This window comes from Astatotilapia calliptera, chromosome 14 (assembly GCF_964374335.1).
Source record: "Astatotilapia calliptera chromosome 14, fAstCal68.1, whole genome shotgun sequence".
Taxonomy (NCBI): Eukaryota; Metazoa; Chordata; class Actinopteri; order Cichliformes; family Cichlidae; genus Astatotilapia; species Astatotilapia calliptera.
This window is the reverse complement of record NC_137435.1, coordinates 35,447,403-35,464,723: the sequence shown is the minus strand read 5'-3', so window position 1 is coordinate 35,464,723 and position 17,321 is coordinate 35,447,403. Positions and strand designations below refer to the sequence as shown.

Here is a 17,321-nt window from a genome sequence, read left to right as displayed (position 1 = left end):
GTTTGTTTGTTTGTTTTTGTTATTTTGTAGTTCTCTTCATAGCTGGTTTAGTACCATGGGGCGAAACACTTTTTACTGCTGCATGTTGGGAGGGAGTGAAGGGTGCAAAATGAACGAACTGACTTATGGGGGAGGCACGTCTGCCCCCCACCCAAGCCCCTCACAAGGGCCATGGTGTTCTCATTCTGCGTGTGATGTACATGATTGAACAGAGTGAATGTAGGCTGTCCACTATACTAGTTAGTACTGTCTTTACATGTTAGTGCTCTCCATTCAGCTCACAGGATTTACTGTAACAGAACTGACTCTGTGTTCAGATCTTGTCAAGTGTGTCCAAGAAAAGAGAAAGTGGTGGAAATATTTGATCCCTGGCCGTTTTTTGTTGTTAACCTTTTAACTATGTTGTTGCCATCTTCCACCAGTGTGCTCTTTTAATCCTCAGGCTTATGGGCCTTTGTTTCATTTGTGCTTCCTCAGTTAATCCTTTTTGTCAGTCTTTAATTTAAAGCCCTTTAAGTTACAATGCACAAGCCAAATCTGCTTTACTGCTTTATTCCTCTCTCTGTTTTCTTTATTTCCCACATTCTAAGTAGTGGTCTAGATTGCCTTTTCCCCCCCTCTCTTTGTAAAATTGAATCGGTTTTACTTGTTGACACCTGACAATCATCCCCATCATTTATCAAAATGCAGACTGGCTTGGATTGAAGCAGGCTGGGTGTGCGGCTTAAATCTTTACCAGAGTTAACCTGCTCAACTTTGAATTTGATCTGTGAGAACTTGATTTCTCTTCCATGTGAAGGGTTCCTCTCAGAAATAATGGTACAGTGTTTCTGGCCACCTCCTTGAGCAGCCCTTAGGTGGCACTGTGACAGCATTCAGAAGGGGGCTCCATGCTGAAGGTGAAATCCTCCAGTGTTTGAGATTAAAGGACATGACATTTGATTTTATCTGATCCATTCTGCATTGATATTTGTGCTCTTTAGATTGACATTACTCGTTGCTTCTCTGTCCTCATAGTTCTGCCCAATATCTTCAGTCTCGCTTTCAGATTTCCTTTTTGTGTTGGCCATATCCAGCTTCAATACTGTAATATTTCCTATTTAAAGATATTATTAAAAGATAATCCGGTTGATGAAATTGCATTCATCTTTGCTGCCAGCTTTCTGATAAGGTTCATTTTTATCTGTAATTTTGATCAAATCTGACTTCTGTGTCACTCATACTGCCTATGGCAGGTGCTTAGCTACCGTACATAAATCATTACCTTTATAAATTGTGTTGCCAATGAAACCACCAAGAAGTATTTTTTTAGTAGCCCTGCATGAAGTCATTCATTTCCTTTCATGCAAAGGAAGGGGTGGCAAAACAGCAGTGGTAATTGTGTTAATATCAAAATGTGCCATTTTATTATAACACTATATTCTTTCAAGACAAATTACCTTTTTATTTTCTGTAGCATGTAATGTGTTAATATACTAGTAAATAAAGTCAAACCCATGACAAATGACTCGTTTTGTGTGTTAGATTTGTATATGCTGGTAAACTACCTACACCTTGAGTCAACCATCACTTCCAAAAAACGTGGAAGGAGACTAACCTGTATTTTAATGCTGGCTTTTCTAGCTATACCTTCAACTTTTTATTTACACTAGTGTGAATGGCAAACACTTAAAGCTAGAACACAGACTTTTAATCAATATGTACATTTCAGTTCGCAGAAAAAATGACAGTAATGACTGCTGTTCAAGACCAACTGTTGCTACTGACAATTAAAAAACATTTTACAATAAAATGGAACATTACTTTGTAAGCAGTAGTGCTGTGCAATACTGCAAATTTTAGTATCGATCCAATACCAAGTAAATACATAGCGAGTATTACCAATACCTCTAGAAGACTTAGAAAACGCAAACATAATATTGCTCTTGTCACGCTAGTATTGATCAGATAGTAATACCAGTGTTGGTATCGATACTGTTGGTATTTTGGGATTGGTCTGCTCTAATGAGCACGGCTATTATTATCCCTTCTCAAACCTTACTTGAAATGTTAAAGTGTGTTAATATCTGTGAAAATGTTGAGGTAAAATAAAGGAGAAACATTGTCTGTTACGTTGAGAATTTTCTGTGGCACACTTTGAGCTCCACAGTCTAATGATGCTGTCCTGTATTTTGGAGTACAAGCTACGTTTTGTATTATTTATGTAGTTCAAAAAATACAGAATTGCACCGCTATAAATATCATAGACCAGGAACAGAAACTGGTGGTGTTAACACACTATACCGTAGATGTGATTCAACGCCTGCATTTATCGTTATTACTCTTGCTTTTCTCTTCAAAAAAAAAAAGAAAAAAAAACAATAGAGGAGGAAGCATCGGAGTCAGTGAGTCTTGTGCGTATGCGCAGTACCCGGATGAAGCTGGTCGCCATCTTTACTCCATCCCAGCGCTGCCGGTGGGGCGGAACAGCACTCATCGACCCAGTTGGTTTGAAGGAGCCACAGACAGGGCTGGCACATCACCACTGTGTTTTGCACTAACGATCTGTCACTTTGATTAGCCCTTTTGCTACGCTACCTGTATCTTGATACACAATGGGAGAGCGAGAGGATCTAGTTTATCAGGCGAAACTCGCCGAGCAGGCAGAGCGATATGACGGTAAGGCACCATCTCTGGGCCGGCTTGGAGTGGGACATGTTCGCCGATGGGATTTCTTTCTTTTTTTTTTTACTGTGCTAGCTAACCTTAACCGAGCACCGCTTTGCTGTGTAGCTCAACGCTAGCCGCGGCAGGCTACATGGCTAATGCAGCTACCATCGCAGATTTCCAACTGTTTATTGGCCAAGACGTATGGCTTTTTGTCCGGTGACAGTACTGCGACATTAAAACAGTTCGTGAGCACGAAACCTGTTTGTTCTGAGGAAAGTGAGCGGATGTCACAGACATTGGCTAGCATTAGCGAAGGGGCTACAACAAAATGGCGGATTAGTGGAGCGTGAGCTGTCAGGAGTTGCCTCCCCTGCACCAGCTAGCTGTGTAACTTTACACATGAGCCAGTGCTTCTTTTCGGTATAAGCAGCACTCGTTGCTTATAACTGACTCCGTTTATTGACCTGGCAACTTTTACGCCATTCTGTTGCAGATACTAGGAGGATTAGCACCTTGAAACCAATGTGTATTAGCAGGGAGTGGGAGGTCAGATGTTCACTTCGTGGGGTGTTCCCATGCAAGCAAGCTGGACAGATCGATTGGCAGAAACGACCCCCTCTTTCTCTCCCCGGTGCACTCCTATAACACTGTCATACCATTACAGGCCGTGTACAGGCTGTTTTTAGACGACTGCCTTTGCCACCCGGTCACACGTTGCTCAGTAACGTTAAGTGAATGTACCATGACTCATTCACGGGATTTGAACCGAGTGTATTTGCAGAGAGATTTATGGTTTACTGGCTAAATGGTTTACTGGCTAATGCAAATCTATTCGATCACTCTTCAGCTTAATGAAATTTTAACATGTCAGGTAAAGGTTTCTTTTTTTTCTTGCTTTTTTTTCTTTTTTCTTTGAAGGTTTCATATTTTAAGGTGAGGCGAGGAGGGGCGGGGAGTCAGATGTTTGCTAAATTACATCAGCCACTTTTCCATCCGTACTATCCGTTTAACCTACTTTCAAAGGGTTAAACCCCTCCCCAGTGGTAAATGATGGCACACAGCTTAAACTGAGAAGTGCATTGCTTATCGCTTAAGCAAGTAACCAGTTTATGTCTCTGTGTGTGTGTGTTTGTTGGATTGGTGCCAGAGATGGAAGAAACTGCCTCAGCATTTACTCTTTAACACTGTCTGTCACCTCACATCAATGCCCTTTCTTGCATGTCATCTCTGGGCACGGTTTGCCAGGCGTCCGACTGTTTCATTTATTATGATTATCAGCCCGAAACCCATGAATTTGTGAGGCACGTCAGATTGTGCCACTTAGGTTGACAATGTTGCCAATGAGGCATACTCTCAAGAGACATGACAAAAATAAAACTGTTGGCAAATCCTGGGCATTTCTTTTAACAGAGATGGTGGAGTCTATGAAGAAGGTGGCAGACATGGACGTGGAGCTCACAGTGGAGGAGAGGAACCTACTATCAGTGGCCTACAAGAATGTGATCGGAGCTCGGAGAGCCTCCTGGAGGATAATCAGCAGTATCGAACAGAGGGAAGAGAACAAGGGCGGAGAAGAGAAACTGAAGATGATCCGGGAATACAGGCAAAAGGTAAAGCACTCGAGAAAGGCTCAAGCTTAGATTTCTGTTTTAGATTGTTCTGTAATGTCTCAGCATCCAGAATGTGTTCTCATTATAAAGATCGGCTGTGTTAGTGCGAGATCACAAACACACATTAGCGATGCACACTCTGAGCAGCTACTGGACAGACTGCATCTGAGTCATAGTTGGCAAGTCCTCCACTCTTGCCTTTTTTATGAAGGGAAATAAGAGCTGCTGTTATAATGGGAGAGGCCAGAGAGTGTCAGAGATGGGAGAGGCACTTGGACTGCAGTCAATGACATAATTGGATTCAGGGAGAGTACACCTTGATTTTGTTAGTAGCTCTCTAAGTCCCTGGCAGACACATTTCTTATCACTGGCACGCCATTCGATAAGCTTTGAGCAACATCCTGATTGTTTAGTAAATATCAAATATTAAAGCTACTCTAAGTGGTCCATTAAAGAGGTTGTTAGGTTGGAGTTTAAATAAAGGTTGAAGGGAATCGGTTTACAAATATGGCAGTGTTTCCCACAGATTAGTCTCTGTTTGTGGTGAAGAATGGGCTGCTATGTGCATGTACATGTGGGAATTATTAAATAATACCAGTTATAAGGTTCTCTGCAAATATTTTACAAACTAATTACTGTGTTACAAATAAATAGGAGATAAGTGTAGACTCCATTTCCAAGCTGCAGTCCCAGAGGGTGGAGTTGGAGCCAGTTATTTGGTGGGATAAGAGACTCAGTGGAAAAGCGGTTGAGTAGTATTGATGGACACTGAGTCTGTTTGGTCAGCAGCAACAGAATAGGAGTACGGAGGCTGTCTGTGCAAGAAAAATGGCTGCTGATGGTGTCGCGTTTTTCAAAGGGATAAAAGAAAAGTCAAAAAGGCTTGAGTGTACTTGGGTGGCCTGCTCGTGTGGGGAAACACTCTTGAGCTTCTGATAAGCGTTGAGCAACATCCTGATTGGATTAATAAATGTCAAATATTAAAGATATTACAAATGTTGTTAGCAGGGAGTTTAAAGGGAGTGATAAAGGTCCTAAAGAGACCACAGATATGTGTTTGTTGTCCCAAGTTATTGGATCCTTTTTTGATCTTGATGGATCTTGAACGTGAACCTTTGCAGAAACGGGCAGAATTTCTCATACTGGATTCTGAAATTACACAGGAGCAGGAATCCAAATTGATACTTGGAGATTGTGTCAGAGGAAGAGGATCACTGAATCAGTGTGTTTTTATCAACAGGTGGAGAAGGAGCTGAAGAACATCTGTAATGAAATTCTGGAAGCACTTGAAAGGCACCTACTGCCATCTGCTAAGATAGGAGAGTCGAAGGTCTTCTACAACAAAATGTAAGAGCCTTGATGTTAATTATCAGACAAATACAGTAACTTCCTCTGGTTGGTCATCAAGTACAGCTATCTTTTTGGGCTGGGGTATTTATCGACACAGGAAACCGTTGTCAGGAACACTTCACAGGAAATAACATGTAAAATGTTTCTTTGTTTCCTTCCACTTGCAGGAAGGGTGACTACCACAGGTACCTGGCAGAGTTTGCCACTGGCAACGACAGAAAGGAGGCAGCAGAGAACAGTCTGGTGGCCTACAAAGCTGCTACTGACCTAGCCATGTCAGAGCTGCCACCCACACACCCCATCCGCCTCGGGCTCGCCCTCAACTTCTCCGTCTTCTACTATGAGATTCTCAACTCACCTGACCGCGCTTGCAGGTCACTGCTCCATCACTGCAGCAGCACTGTCACTGTAACTCAGGGCAGCTGTTTGTTTTTTTGGTTTTTGTCTGTATATTACATAACAGCAAGACTGTCCCTCACTGCTGAGTGGACTGTATGACGAACCCTGACTCAACTCCTGTTTGAGGTTGACCTTCGCCCTCCTCATGTCCATAGGTTGAGGATTAGACTTAGACTTTGCAGTAATGCTGTATATTATAAGCCATTCTTGATTGTCTTTGACTTTATGTTCACATTTACCCAATACTGAGTTCCAGGCACACAGTGATACATGATTTCGTACAGCTGGAATCATAACGCAGCTTAAAAATAATCAGTAAAAACATGATTTTTCTGTCTGAAGCATGATGTGATTTCAGCACACGTTTGTTTGCTCAGGTTGGCAAAGGCTGCGTTCGATGACGCCATCGCAGAACTGGACACACTGAGTGAAGAAAGCTACAAGGACTCCACACTTATCATGCAGTTGTTACGTGACAACCTGACACTATGGACTTCAGATATGCAGGGAGAAGGTAACAGTCCTGTAGTGTGTTTATTTCATCAGGTGTTTTTCTATGATGGTATTTCTACCTGTGTCTCAATGCAGCTCTTTTTCCAGGACAAGGTGCTGACACTAACCCACTCATCTTCACCTTAACACTTTCTTACATTTGTTCTTATAATGTGTCTTTATACTGTGAGCATCTTGATGGCTTTTTTGTCTCACTGACAGCTTGCGAAAAATAATAGAAAAAGGCTTGATAGAAAATCAACTGCCTAACAGTTCAATTCAGTTACAACTAATCAGACATGTTGCTACGTTTTGTTTTTGTTTACTTGAAAAGCTGAGTGGTATTCCTGCTCAAGGACTGTTTGTGCAGAATTTAAACACTAGACAGCTAGAAAAAAAAAGTTAGAGGTCTTCTCTAATCTGCTTTTCGATGGAAAGTTCTGGGAACTCGGATTTCCCAAGAACGAATATCTAGGAATTTTTCTAAGACCACGTATTCCTCTAGCACACCAAGCCTTGTGCTTTAGCAGCATAGCCCGACAATCCCAAATGCAGGATGTGTAACTATGCTGCAGAAAACAATAACTCACTTGGTCAGTTTCCAGCAGTCAGCAATGAAATTCCCACCCTGAGAGTTGTTCCTCCAGTCAACACGTACATAGGTCTGAGGGTTTTTTCAGTGGTAATGCACCTTTTGTTAATAATTTGACACAAATTTCAATTTTAAAATAAAACAAGTCAACAGCAGCCGTCAGGACTGTGTCAGGTGCTCACAGTGTGCCTGTCGAGGTACAGAGAGTTTTTGTTTTTTGGGGGGGGGGAATTGCTGTGTTGACATGACGCTGAACTGGAGGCATCCCATCTAACCTGTGCTCCTGTGTCAGAATTAGATTCTCGTGCTGAATGATTTAAGAAAAACTGTTTTCAACAGTCTAATCAAAATTTGAATGAATTTGTGTGAAGTAAATTCCACACAGAGAAAACTTCATCACTACAGATATAGTAGTGTGCCTGAACCCAGTTTTGTAAAATTGCACATGTTTAGCTCACACATGTAATATGTGGAGCCACACGGACTCGTTCTCCAGCTCCAGATTGCAGCAGTGGTTGACTGCAGTCCATGACAGTGCAGCTGAGATAGATCTGACAGATATGCTGGAGATGCAGCTGATTGATATTGAGGGTTCAAGCTACCTGGTCAGCTGGCCCAAATGGCAAGTGTGAGAAGACTATCAGTTGTAGACAGTGTTGTTCTCTTTAGCTTTAAAAGGGAAAAAAATAGCAGACAAAGTGAGTCACCACAACTTGGGTGGCTGTTAATATACCTAGATGGCCTCACTAAGTTAAAACACTGTGTTAATAAGCTCAAACATGGAGGTTGAGATTCCAACAGCTGTCTAAAGCTGTCTATTTGGCAAACTACTGCCTAACTAGTGAGGTGTGGCTAGTTACCTGAAACCAACACCTGTGGTAATGGCACAACACTAGCTTGTTTTGGTCTCTAACCAAAACCTCAGAAATGATACAGAGGGATGTGCTGTCTTGTAAGGCATAAAGAGCGCAGTCATCTGCATACAGATGACACATGAAGCTGATACAGCCAGCATTTGTCTTGGTTCGCCAAGTCCCACAATGATTAATAAAGTACAGCAGAGTAAATCTGTCATAGCTGATCTTCTTGTAGCTGTTCAGCTGTTACTAGCAACAACTTTTGGTGTAAGAAATTTACAAAAAAGAAATCATTCAGCCCTTTTTGATTCATTTTTTTCTATTCCTTTCATTCCAGCAGTATGCATCAGCTACGCTGCAGAGCATCCACCAAGACCTTTTTTTATTATTATTATTATTTCAGTGACTCATCACCTCTCTTGTCTTTTTCTCATTCCCTCTGCTGTAGAGTCCTAAAGGAAACAAACCTGTACATTTCCCATGTTAACTGTACTTTGTAAGTGTTGCTCACCCACACATTTGCTCTGTGTGTGTTGTGTGTGGCTTGTTTTTACCTCTCTGCACTAGCTCACTCATGGTTTAATAATTCAGCCCACTCACTCACCCATTCACTTGGATCTTGTATTAACTTTTGGTGACATGCTCTAATCTTTGGTCTTCCCATCACAGTCTCATGTAACTGGCTCACTTGACTAAAGGTAGTTTGTATAGTGTGATGAGTAGTTCCCCGTTGTACCTGTGCACAAGCAGAGTGCTTTACATCATGTTATTTGCATGCTTTCACACCGTGGACCAGTATAGCCAGCCAGTCATTTAAAGACATTCAGGTCCATTCAAGTGGTATGTTCACGTTCACGTTTAAAGTAGTGCTGCAGTATTTGGTGAAGAACAGGGTCATTATTAGTTTAATGGAAATGGCAGTGTTTGCCAAAACCATTGCCTTCTAGAGGTGCTTGTTAACCTAAGCTAAGCTAACACTGAAGGTGTTGAGTTTTATGTAAAACTTGCCCCCCACCACCAGCACACAAACACACACTTTGAGCTCTGTTTCCAAACTATGGAAATGAATGCACCATTTCACCCAACACCTGAAACCGTAGAAAATTAGCATCCAGCGTGCAGGTTTTCTTTACAGATTTCTGCTAGTTGCAAAATTCAAGTGTTTGGGGTTTTGTTTCTTTTCCCCCTTTATAAACAAGTCACATACATAACAGTACAGTAATAAATATTGATGGAACCTAAAGTGGACCCATTATGCTTTTCTTTATTTTATATTTTCATATTTTCAGTGGTGGATGGCTAAAGATTTAAAGAATCAGCTCAGTGTCAGTGCATGTAATCACATCTAAACACTTTTTTTTTTTTTCTCTACTCAACACTGTATGATGTCAGTGAGAGAGGATATCCCTAATATGGTCGTGTCAGGCACACAGCTTTGGCTGTGAGCACAGTGTTTGTGGGGGAAATCTAATCTGGAAACAGTTCTACATGCACTGTAGGGCTGGGCCATATCATACTGTTCATGGTAATACCGGTATAATGTTAGGCAATGATAAGAAAATGAAATATCGCGATAGAATATGGGTAAAACGCGCATGCGCAGTGTGTTTGTTTTCATACGCACATGGCGGCGACAGAGAATGAGAAGGGCAAAAGCGGATCGTTGAATGAAACGGATGAACCAGAATTGGTTTGTAAAAATGCTCCAACTTCAGTGATGTGGAACTCGTTTGGCTTTCTTCCGTCAGATACACAACAAAGCACAATTTTTGGTAGAGCATGCTAGCGGGCCGTCGCTGTTACTGTGTTTTGTTCTGTTTTTTTGGAAAATACGGCACACTTAAAATCAATCCTTCGATTTTCTGAAAAATCGACAGTGCCCCTTATAATCCGGTGCGCCTTATGTATGAATTCTGGTTGTGTTTACTGACCCCGAACCAATTTTATGTGGTACACGGCGCGCAGAAATCTGTCAAAAAATGTTTTAGTATGACTTCGTAAGCTACGAAGCCGCACCGCTTGATGGATTGTCGGAGCATTACGGCTACCGTAGTCAGGAGCCTCGCGGAGTGATACGTACTGTGCTTCAACATAATATTACCGTATTGTGTGTGTATAACCTCTTAAGTTTTGTGGATATTATACATGGTTATGCTCAGGATATGTTGGCCAATTTCCACTGATTAAACTGTCAGCAAAGAATTTGCATTTGCACTGTTAAATTTTTTTTTATATAGTTTTAATGCACATAAAAAAACAGCTGCTCGTTTAAGTGAAAATACATTGACAAGGGTTTTTTGGGGGGGGGGTTTGCATTAATAAAGTTGTGGAGTTGTAAAGCATTTTGTCTGGCGTCAATTATATCATCAGTTATATCGTTATCGCAAATTTTCAAATATATATCGTGATAAATATTTCTGGCCACGTTGCCCTGCCCTAATACACTGTTCTGCATTCTCGATATTTATCTCTTTATTTACCAGTTTTTGTTTTTTGTCAGTCTTTAGTCCTTGTGAAATCATCTGTCTCTAAGAAAAATCTGCCTCAAAGTCCTCCAAGCAGATTTCAGTGGAGTTCAACTTGTTTCAGGCACTTTGGTAAAATCGGTTTCTGTAGCAGTAGCAGTGGTAGGCTAACTGCACTTTGTTTTTCATTGTATTCACAGGGTGCATGCAACCTATTAGTTCTAAAAACACTTTGGCTGATAAACGGGTCAGATTTAGCTGAAATGAGGGATTTGAAGATATGAGTGTTTTGCATATGCAGATTAAACCAACCAAGTAATTGCAGTCGGCTTGATTCGAACCCGCTGTTCCATGCACTGGTAATCATAATACCACTGTGCATGCATTTATTAGAAATTATTGGTACCACTACTACTTGGATGCTGCCGTAAAATGCAGACCTTCTGTTCATCTGAGTGTCTTGTCTGTAGTCCTCTAATAATTCTCATCCAGCCTGGTTCATATATCAGTCTGTTGTAGGAAAGACTATTCAGAATATCTTTGCCATTATCATCATATATTTGGAGGGTGAAAAAGTTACATTAACAGGTTAGTGATTCAGTGTCATGAAGGTGACTCTCTTTACATCGCTTCGGTACTATGGTAACTTACGCCGAACACATAAAGGTGTCCAAAGGGGGCAGTGTCACCATTTCTGTTATTGCAGTGACAGGAAGCCAAATACTCAGAGAGAAGCTGCAAACTCTTAAGCGAAATAGCTACCACCATAATCTCCTCAGTTCCTCAAGGTTTTGGTTTGTGTTCAGTTTCACCTGTCACGTCAGACATGCCTGCCACTTGTGCACTACCGAAGGATGATATCTTGTGAGGTTTTTTAAGAGGAGCTAACAGTAAATCTCTCTCCACCAGGTGAAGAACAGAACAAAGAGGCACTGCAAGACGCTGAGGACGAGGCCCAGTGAGACTATGCCACCAACAGCCAACAACTTGAGACCCTCACCCCACCCCCTGCACTCCCTCCACCTTCATCTTCCTCCTCCTCAACCGCCCCACCCATCCATCTACAAGTTACTTTCCTCTTTGTCGTCCTTTTTCCTTTTCTTCCACCTCTGTAGCTCCAAGACCCAACAGGGCCACGGAGTTGACAAGTTAATTTTTCTCTTCTTTTTTTTTATTTTTTATATTAGCCCTGACATCGTTCAAGTAAATACCACTTAATTGAGGCAGGAAATACAATGTTAGAAAGGCAAAGATAAAGAAAGCGGTCCCTGGATTGTTTCTTTTATTTTGTCCTGGTACAAGCAGTTCTGAAAATGTTATCTTTTGGTTTCATTATTGTATTTTTTTGTTGTTTTTTGCTTCTTCTTTTTCCTCAATATTTTTATCAGTTGCTGGATGTATTGAGAATTTTTTTTCTTAATGTAATTACAGAAATTAACTTTTATTACTGACAATGTTGACTATTAGTTGTGGGAGCTATTTTATCTGTTTTTAATGAAATGTCATGCAGATCATTTGACCGTTTTTAGGGGCAGTTTGGACGAGTACAAGTGCCCTTTTTGTTAACTTAGTAGTTGAGAGGAAGTTGGCAATATTCGCGATATCCACGTGGGGCAAAGAAGTGCTTAACTTTTACACCATAGTGATTCTGTTGTCATGTTCATGTAGTTGTCTTTGGACTGTACTTTGTGCTGAAATACTGTAACTGTGCACACATTCTGGCTCTCTGAAGGTTTATCTCTTGCTGGTGGTTTGAAAAAAGAAAAACAAACTTAGGAGCTCTCTAACTTGTGTAAAAGAGTAGACTTAATTTGGCCCCATCCTTAAATAAAGAAGATTAGTACTTGCATGAGTTAAAAAGAATTAATATTCTATTTTTCTTTTCTGCTGCTTCCCCCTGCTTTTTATCGATGCTCCTCTGCCATTCAGAGGGTGTTTTTTCTTTTGCAGTTTCTTTTTGTGTTGCTTCATTATGTGTAACTTGGAGCTGATTTGTACTACTGGATATCTGACTGGAGCCACAGACAGGGAATCTGTATTGTTCTTACTGAAACACAGCATGGAATTAACATTAAACAATCTAAATTAAACATTATAAGATGACATGTGGTGTTTATTTTGTTGCCAAGACTTCACCTTTAGGGACTTTATGTTAGGATATGGTCAAGTCTGTCAAGACCCTGAATGAAAAATAATGGGAAAGAAGCTGGGATTCCTTACTGTTACTGGACAACAGACTTGGAGAGCTGTGTAGATGAATAATCTATGACCACAAAAAAACAAAATCAATCTGACCCCATCCTTCATGGGTGGGTCCTACACTCTGAACCAGCCGTGGACAGCACAAAATTCATTTACTATTAGTTGTGTAATGATTGGTTAAGATTTGTAGCATCACAAGTTGTGCTTCAGAATATAATTGCTTTGCCATTATCACTGAACTTGCTCATACTGAGATCCTACAAGAAGCGTGATTGTTGAGTATTATGAGTCATTTCTTCATGATTACCAGGTGAAATATGATTATATAACTGCAAGGATGCAGGAAGTGAAGCAGCCACAGTTTGCTTCAATGGTGCAACCAGACACCGTAACATGTCAATTACATGCATCAACTTTTGGGTGATGATGCAAAGTTTTTGTCAAATTGGGTAATGTTTGAAACGACTGCTGATGACATCAAAACATGACGGGGTGGTAAGTGCATTACAGGGTTAGCTAGGAAACTAGCCTGGAATGTCTGAGTGCAACTGACCTTCAGCATTAAGGGTCGTGTGTGATGAGCAAATTGCTTCCTGTGATGTTCATTCTTAAAATAAGGCTGGGATTATTTGCACTGCACACGTAGTCACTATGGACAAGTAGTCCTTCCCACTAGCTTTTTTCAGGATTACTTGGAGTCCAGCTGAAGGACCATATGGAGTAGTGGGTACTCCCAAATCTTCTGAAAGAATGAGACAAGAGCTGAACTTTTTTGGGAAGGTTTGTGTCCTGTTACATCTGGCATAAAAGTAACAGCTTTTTGTGAAATAAAAAGCATTTTACCATACCATCTCTCATGCTCCTAGGATGTGGGGGTGAACACCCTAGAATGTTACAGACCTCCTAGGATGAGACATTCTTTCAATATGCCACCAACTATATACTTCTACACACAAATAATTACATGCAGCATTCTACCATATGCAAACTTATATCATTAAAAGATTATACTGACTACTAAGTACAATTTTCCTATTAACAGGGCTCAAATCGAATTGCTTCAACATGAACTTAAACAGGCCGTTCAGTGTGGCTGAATTAAATCAAAGAAGAGTAGGCCAAAATTCCTCCACAGTGATGTGAAAGACTCATTGTGTCACGACCTGCAGGATCGGCAAGGCGCTGATCAGCATCTCTTCACTCCTAGCCCTCCTTCTCTTCTCTTTTTTTCCTCTCTCTCTCCCTCTCCCCTGTTTTGCCTGGTTCACTCATGGCGGGTTCACGCCCTCGGTCCACGCCTTCCCGGATCGTGCACACCTGGGCCTCATCAGACCAGCTGGTATATTAGAAGGAGGAGATCAGCTGTTCAACGCTGGATTGTTGTGAAGGCTCTTGTCAGTACACACCTAGCTCAAGTTTGCTGTGCCTCTGTCTCAGAGACTTAACGTGTTCCTTTGTTCCTAGATTCCCCGGACCCGTCCCCGTGTTTCCCCGTGTGGAGTGTGGAAGGAGTGGCAGGTCGCTAGCGGAGTGGAGAGAGGCTGTTCTGAGCGCGTGTGTGATTTCCCCGTTTTCCCTGGAGCCCTGGACCCCTGCCCCTCACGTCTTGTATATAGCACTAACCTCGCACTGTCTGTACATACACTTGGTGAAGATCTGTAATAAACTATCTCTGTTTGAACGCTACCCAGGAGTCCTGCGAGTGGATCCTCTAAGCAACTCGTGACACATTGTCAGTTATCACAAACGCTTGATTCTTGACAGTTCTTGCAAACAAGCAGGTATTAACTTGTTTTTTCACACAGGGCAGGTATGTTTTGATAGCTTTCTTTTGTTAATAAGTGAAATTGTTTAAGAACTTAATTTTGTATTTACTTGGGTTATCTTAGTCTATCTGAAATATGTGTAACCCTTGGGTTTGTGAATAAAGTAATATTAACCCTGTAACACCAAGTGTATTATATTGAACACATCAGTTTTTGTGATCATATGAGACTTCTGCATCATCAGTATGATTATTCCCTGAAAAAAACCCTTTAACAATACATACTGAATACAAACAATAAATCTGTTACATGTACCAAAAAGGAAACACAATAATGTAAAAACTATGAAAACATTCAGCAAAATATTAAATATTTCACTCTGTTGGAGGTAGACATGAATATTACTTTGTGTTGACCTTTGGTAAACCAGGAAGTGACTGATGATTTTTACTACTTCCTAATTGTTACGTTTTTGTTTTTGTTTTTGCTGTTGTTTTCAAAATCATAAAGTAAACACCAAGTACTGCATATAACAGTTACTAGGCAACAAAAAACTTGACAACTAACTAATCACATGCAGGCATTTCAGATATGTGGTCAGTCTCGTTGTAATCAGCTGGCTACATTAGGCACACCTGCCCTCACAACTGAACATCACACAGTGGATATTGACTTTCTAAGCCCCCCCACCCCCCACCCCCCCGGAGCTGTGTCGTCACTTTCACACACACTGAGCAGATGTTTCTACTGTTGGCACAGAGTTGGCAACTGTGAGCGTGATCATAAATTTATACGTGCTATTTATAGTGTGCGAGAGACAAATGCAATATTAATGCCCGTGCTTCTGCAGTGACAGGGTGACTGCTGCTAACACAGTTGATAGGGACATGTAGCACACAGCTAACAGCTAGTTTCTTGGGGCTGAAAACAAAAATGTTTAGTCATCGCCACCATATTTTATGACAGATTATGTAGTTAAATGTGTCAAAATACCCCGACCTTGCTTCTTTTATTAACATTTACATCACACATGGTGATTCTGAGAGGGCCCTCAGGCCTTAACCTTTTGCCTCCCTCATTTTGCTTGCTCGTAACCTCTGCAGCAGTTGGAGCCTGTTCTACTGTTACATCACCCATAATAACAGCTTGAACTCCATGCCGGGCCTAAATTTAGAGTCTCAGGTGAAAGTGGAGCAGACTGTTAGACAGAAAGTGGCCAGAGCAGCCAGCAGTGTGACATCCTTTCTCTAGCATGATGGGCTTCCTGGTGATTCTTTGCATTTCCTCCCAATGAAAGGAGCTGAATAAAATGCCTGAACAGGATCCTTCTAGCTGGTATCATTTTTCACCTACCATCGCTTTAAATGCTGAATGCTGTTGAAAAAATGCATAGTCCCCTGAAGTTTGGGCATAATATTTTGCTCTAGCCCCACTGGCCTTTAAACAAGAGTAACTACTCAGACAGAAACTGCAAAACCCAATGACCTTGCTCCTGTAGCACTAACCCTAGATTCTGTAAAAAGGCAAAACTTAGGGTTAGGGTTAGGTCTAAGCCATGAGTGAGGATGATTTAGACTCAGTGCCATACTGCACTGAAATGTACATACCACATTTGTGTCCCACAGAGGATGGGACTTTTCCACGCTGATGTCTTCAAGTTGTCCTTGATCTACCCATTGCCAAACTCTTTAACCCAGTGTTAGTGACATTAAAAGAAAGCATACTTGAAAGACTTTGCTAATACAGTTTTGACCCATCGGGCCCTGGCATGGGACTTCTGGAGGCATTCTGTGGTGTCTTGTTTCATGACACTGGCAGCAGATCCAATGGATCACGCAGATGTTCAGTTGGATGGGATCTGGGGAGTTTGGTAGCCCTGTCTGAGGTTTGGGCTCTTTGTCTTTTCCATTCCTGAGCAGTTTTTGTTTTGTGTTTGAGAGCAGCTGTTGCTGTCAGCGAATACTGTTGTCATGGGGGCGTGCTTCGTGTGCAATAAGGCTTAGGCGTCTGGTAACATTTATACGAATGCCAGGATTGTAACAGGATAATTAGCGTAATTTCACCTGCGGTTCTCTTGTTGTGGTTGATTGGCTTATATTTTCAAACAAAGGATGCAAGGAGATGAACCATAGGGTTGTAGGTTGGTCCACCACTTTGATCCAGACTGAAGCAGATCAATTATCGCTCCTAGATGGAAAATCGTGATAATCTAGCACCACCACATGGCTGAGATTCAAGATTTCCAAGAATGATCTTCATGAATCTAACAATTCCTTGACATTTGTGATTTTGAAAGAAATTTCTATCAGATTTGGTGCAGACACCCATCGTTAGTCATCCCCTGACTTTTAACCATACAGCACTGAAGTGGCTGTAGACGGGATTTTCTTTGAAACCCAGTCATTGTATTTGTTGTGTCTGCTTTTTCTCAAAACAACGGTGTGATTACAGTCATTTACAAGCAGGAAGAAGTTAACACCGACTGTCACAAGAATGAAAAGTCTAGCTTAGTTTTGTCAGATCATCTAAAACCTTCTAATTTTGTGTGTAATGTCGGGGATATACATCATATGCGCCTGAGGAGAGAGCTGACTGAAGAACCATCCAAGTCTGGCAGTGCAGCAGCTGCTCTAGAGCCCTCTACAGTTTGAATCCGGCACTCACAAGAGATTCTTTCAAATCACTTTCTAAATGACGTGTTTCAGAAGCACCGAGGATCAATCACAGAATGAAAAATAGACACACAGATATGGTGACATCTAGCTACAGAGGTTAAATCTGTTGTATTCCCAGCTGTTAGTTTATGCTTCAGGATACGCATTTTTAAAAAAGGTGGGTTTTAGAAGCTATTTATACAACACTATGGTCAAGGAAACATCCACTTTCTGAACTACTTACCCAGCTTACGTTGAAGGGGATGGAGCAATTTGGGTGGACTA

At 41.3% G+C, this 17,321-nt stretch overlaps 1 protein-coding gene across 2 annotated transcripts; it reads left to right on the top strand.

The window, feature by feature from the left end:
• The first annotated feature begins 2,388 nt into the window (after nucleotides 1-2,388).
• ywhae1 (tyrosine 3-monooxygenase/tryptophan 5-monooxygenase activation protein, epsilon polypeptide 1) lies at nucleotides 2,389-12,509 on the top strand. Of its 2 annotated transcripts, XM_026192371.2 has the most exons (7): nucleotides 2,394-2,658; nucleotides 4,060-4,259; nucleotides 5,500-5,606; nucleotides 5,777-5,983; nucleotides 6,386-6,522; nucleotides 8,398-8,445; nucleotides 11,324-12,509. In XM_026192371.2, exons 1-6 carry the CDS (start codon nucleotides 2,595-2,597, stop codon nucleotides 8,403-8,405), a joined length of 723 nt encoding a protein of 240 aa, XP_026048156.1. In that variant the 5' UTR covers nucleotides 2,394-2,594; the 3' UTR covers nucleotides 8,406-8,445; nucleotides 11,324-12,509. The 2 variants fall into 2 exon arrangements, with proteins under 2 accessions (XP_026048155.1, XP_026048156.1); XM_026192370.2 differs by lacking the exon at nucleotides 8,398-8,445 and having other exon boundaries at nucleotides 2,389-2,658.
• Nucleotides 12,510-17,321: the final 4,812 nt, after the last annotated feature.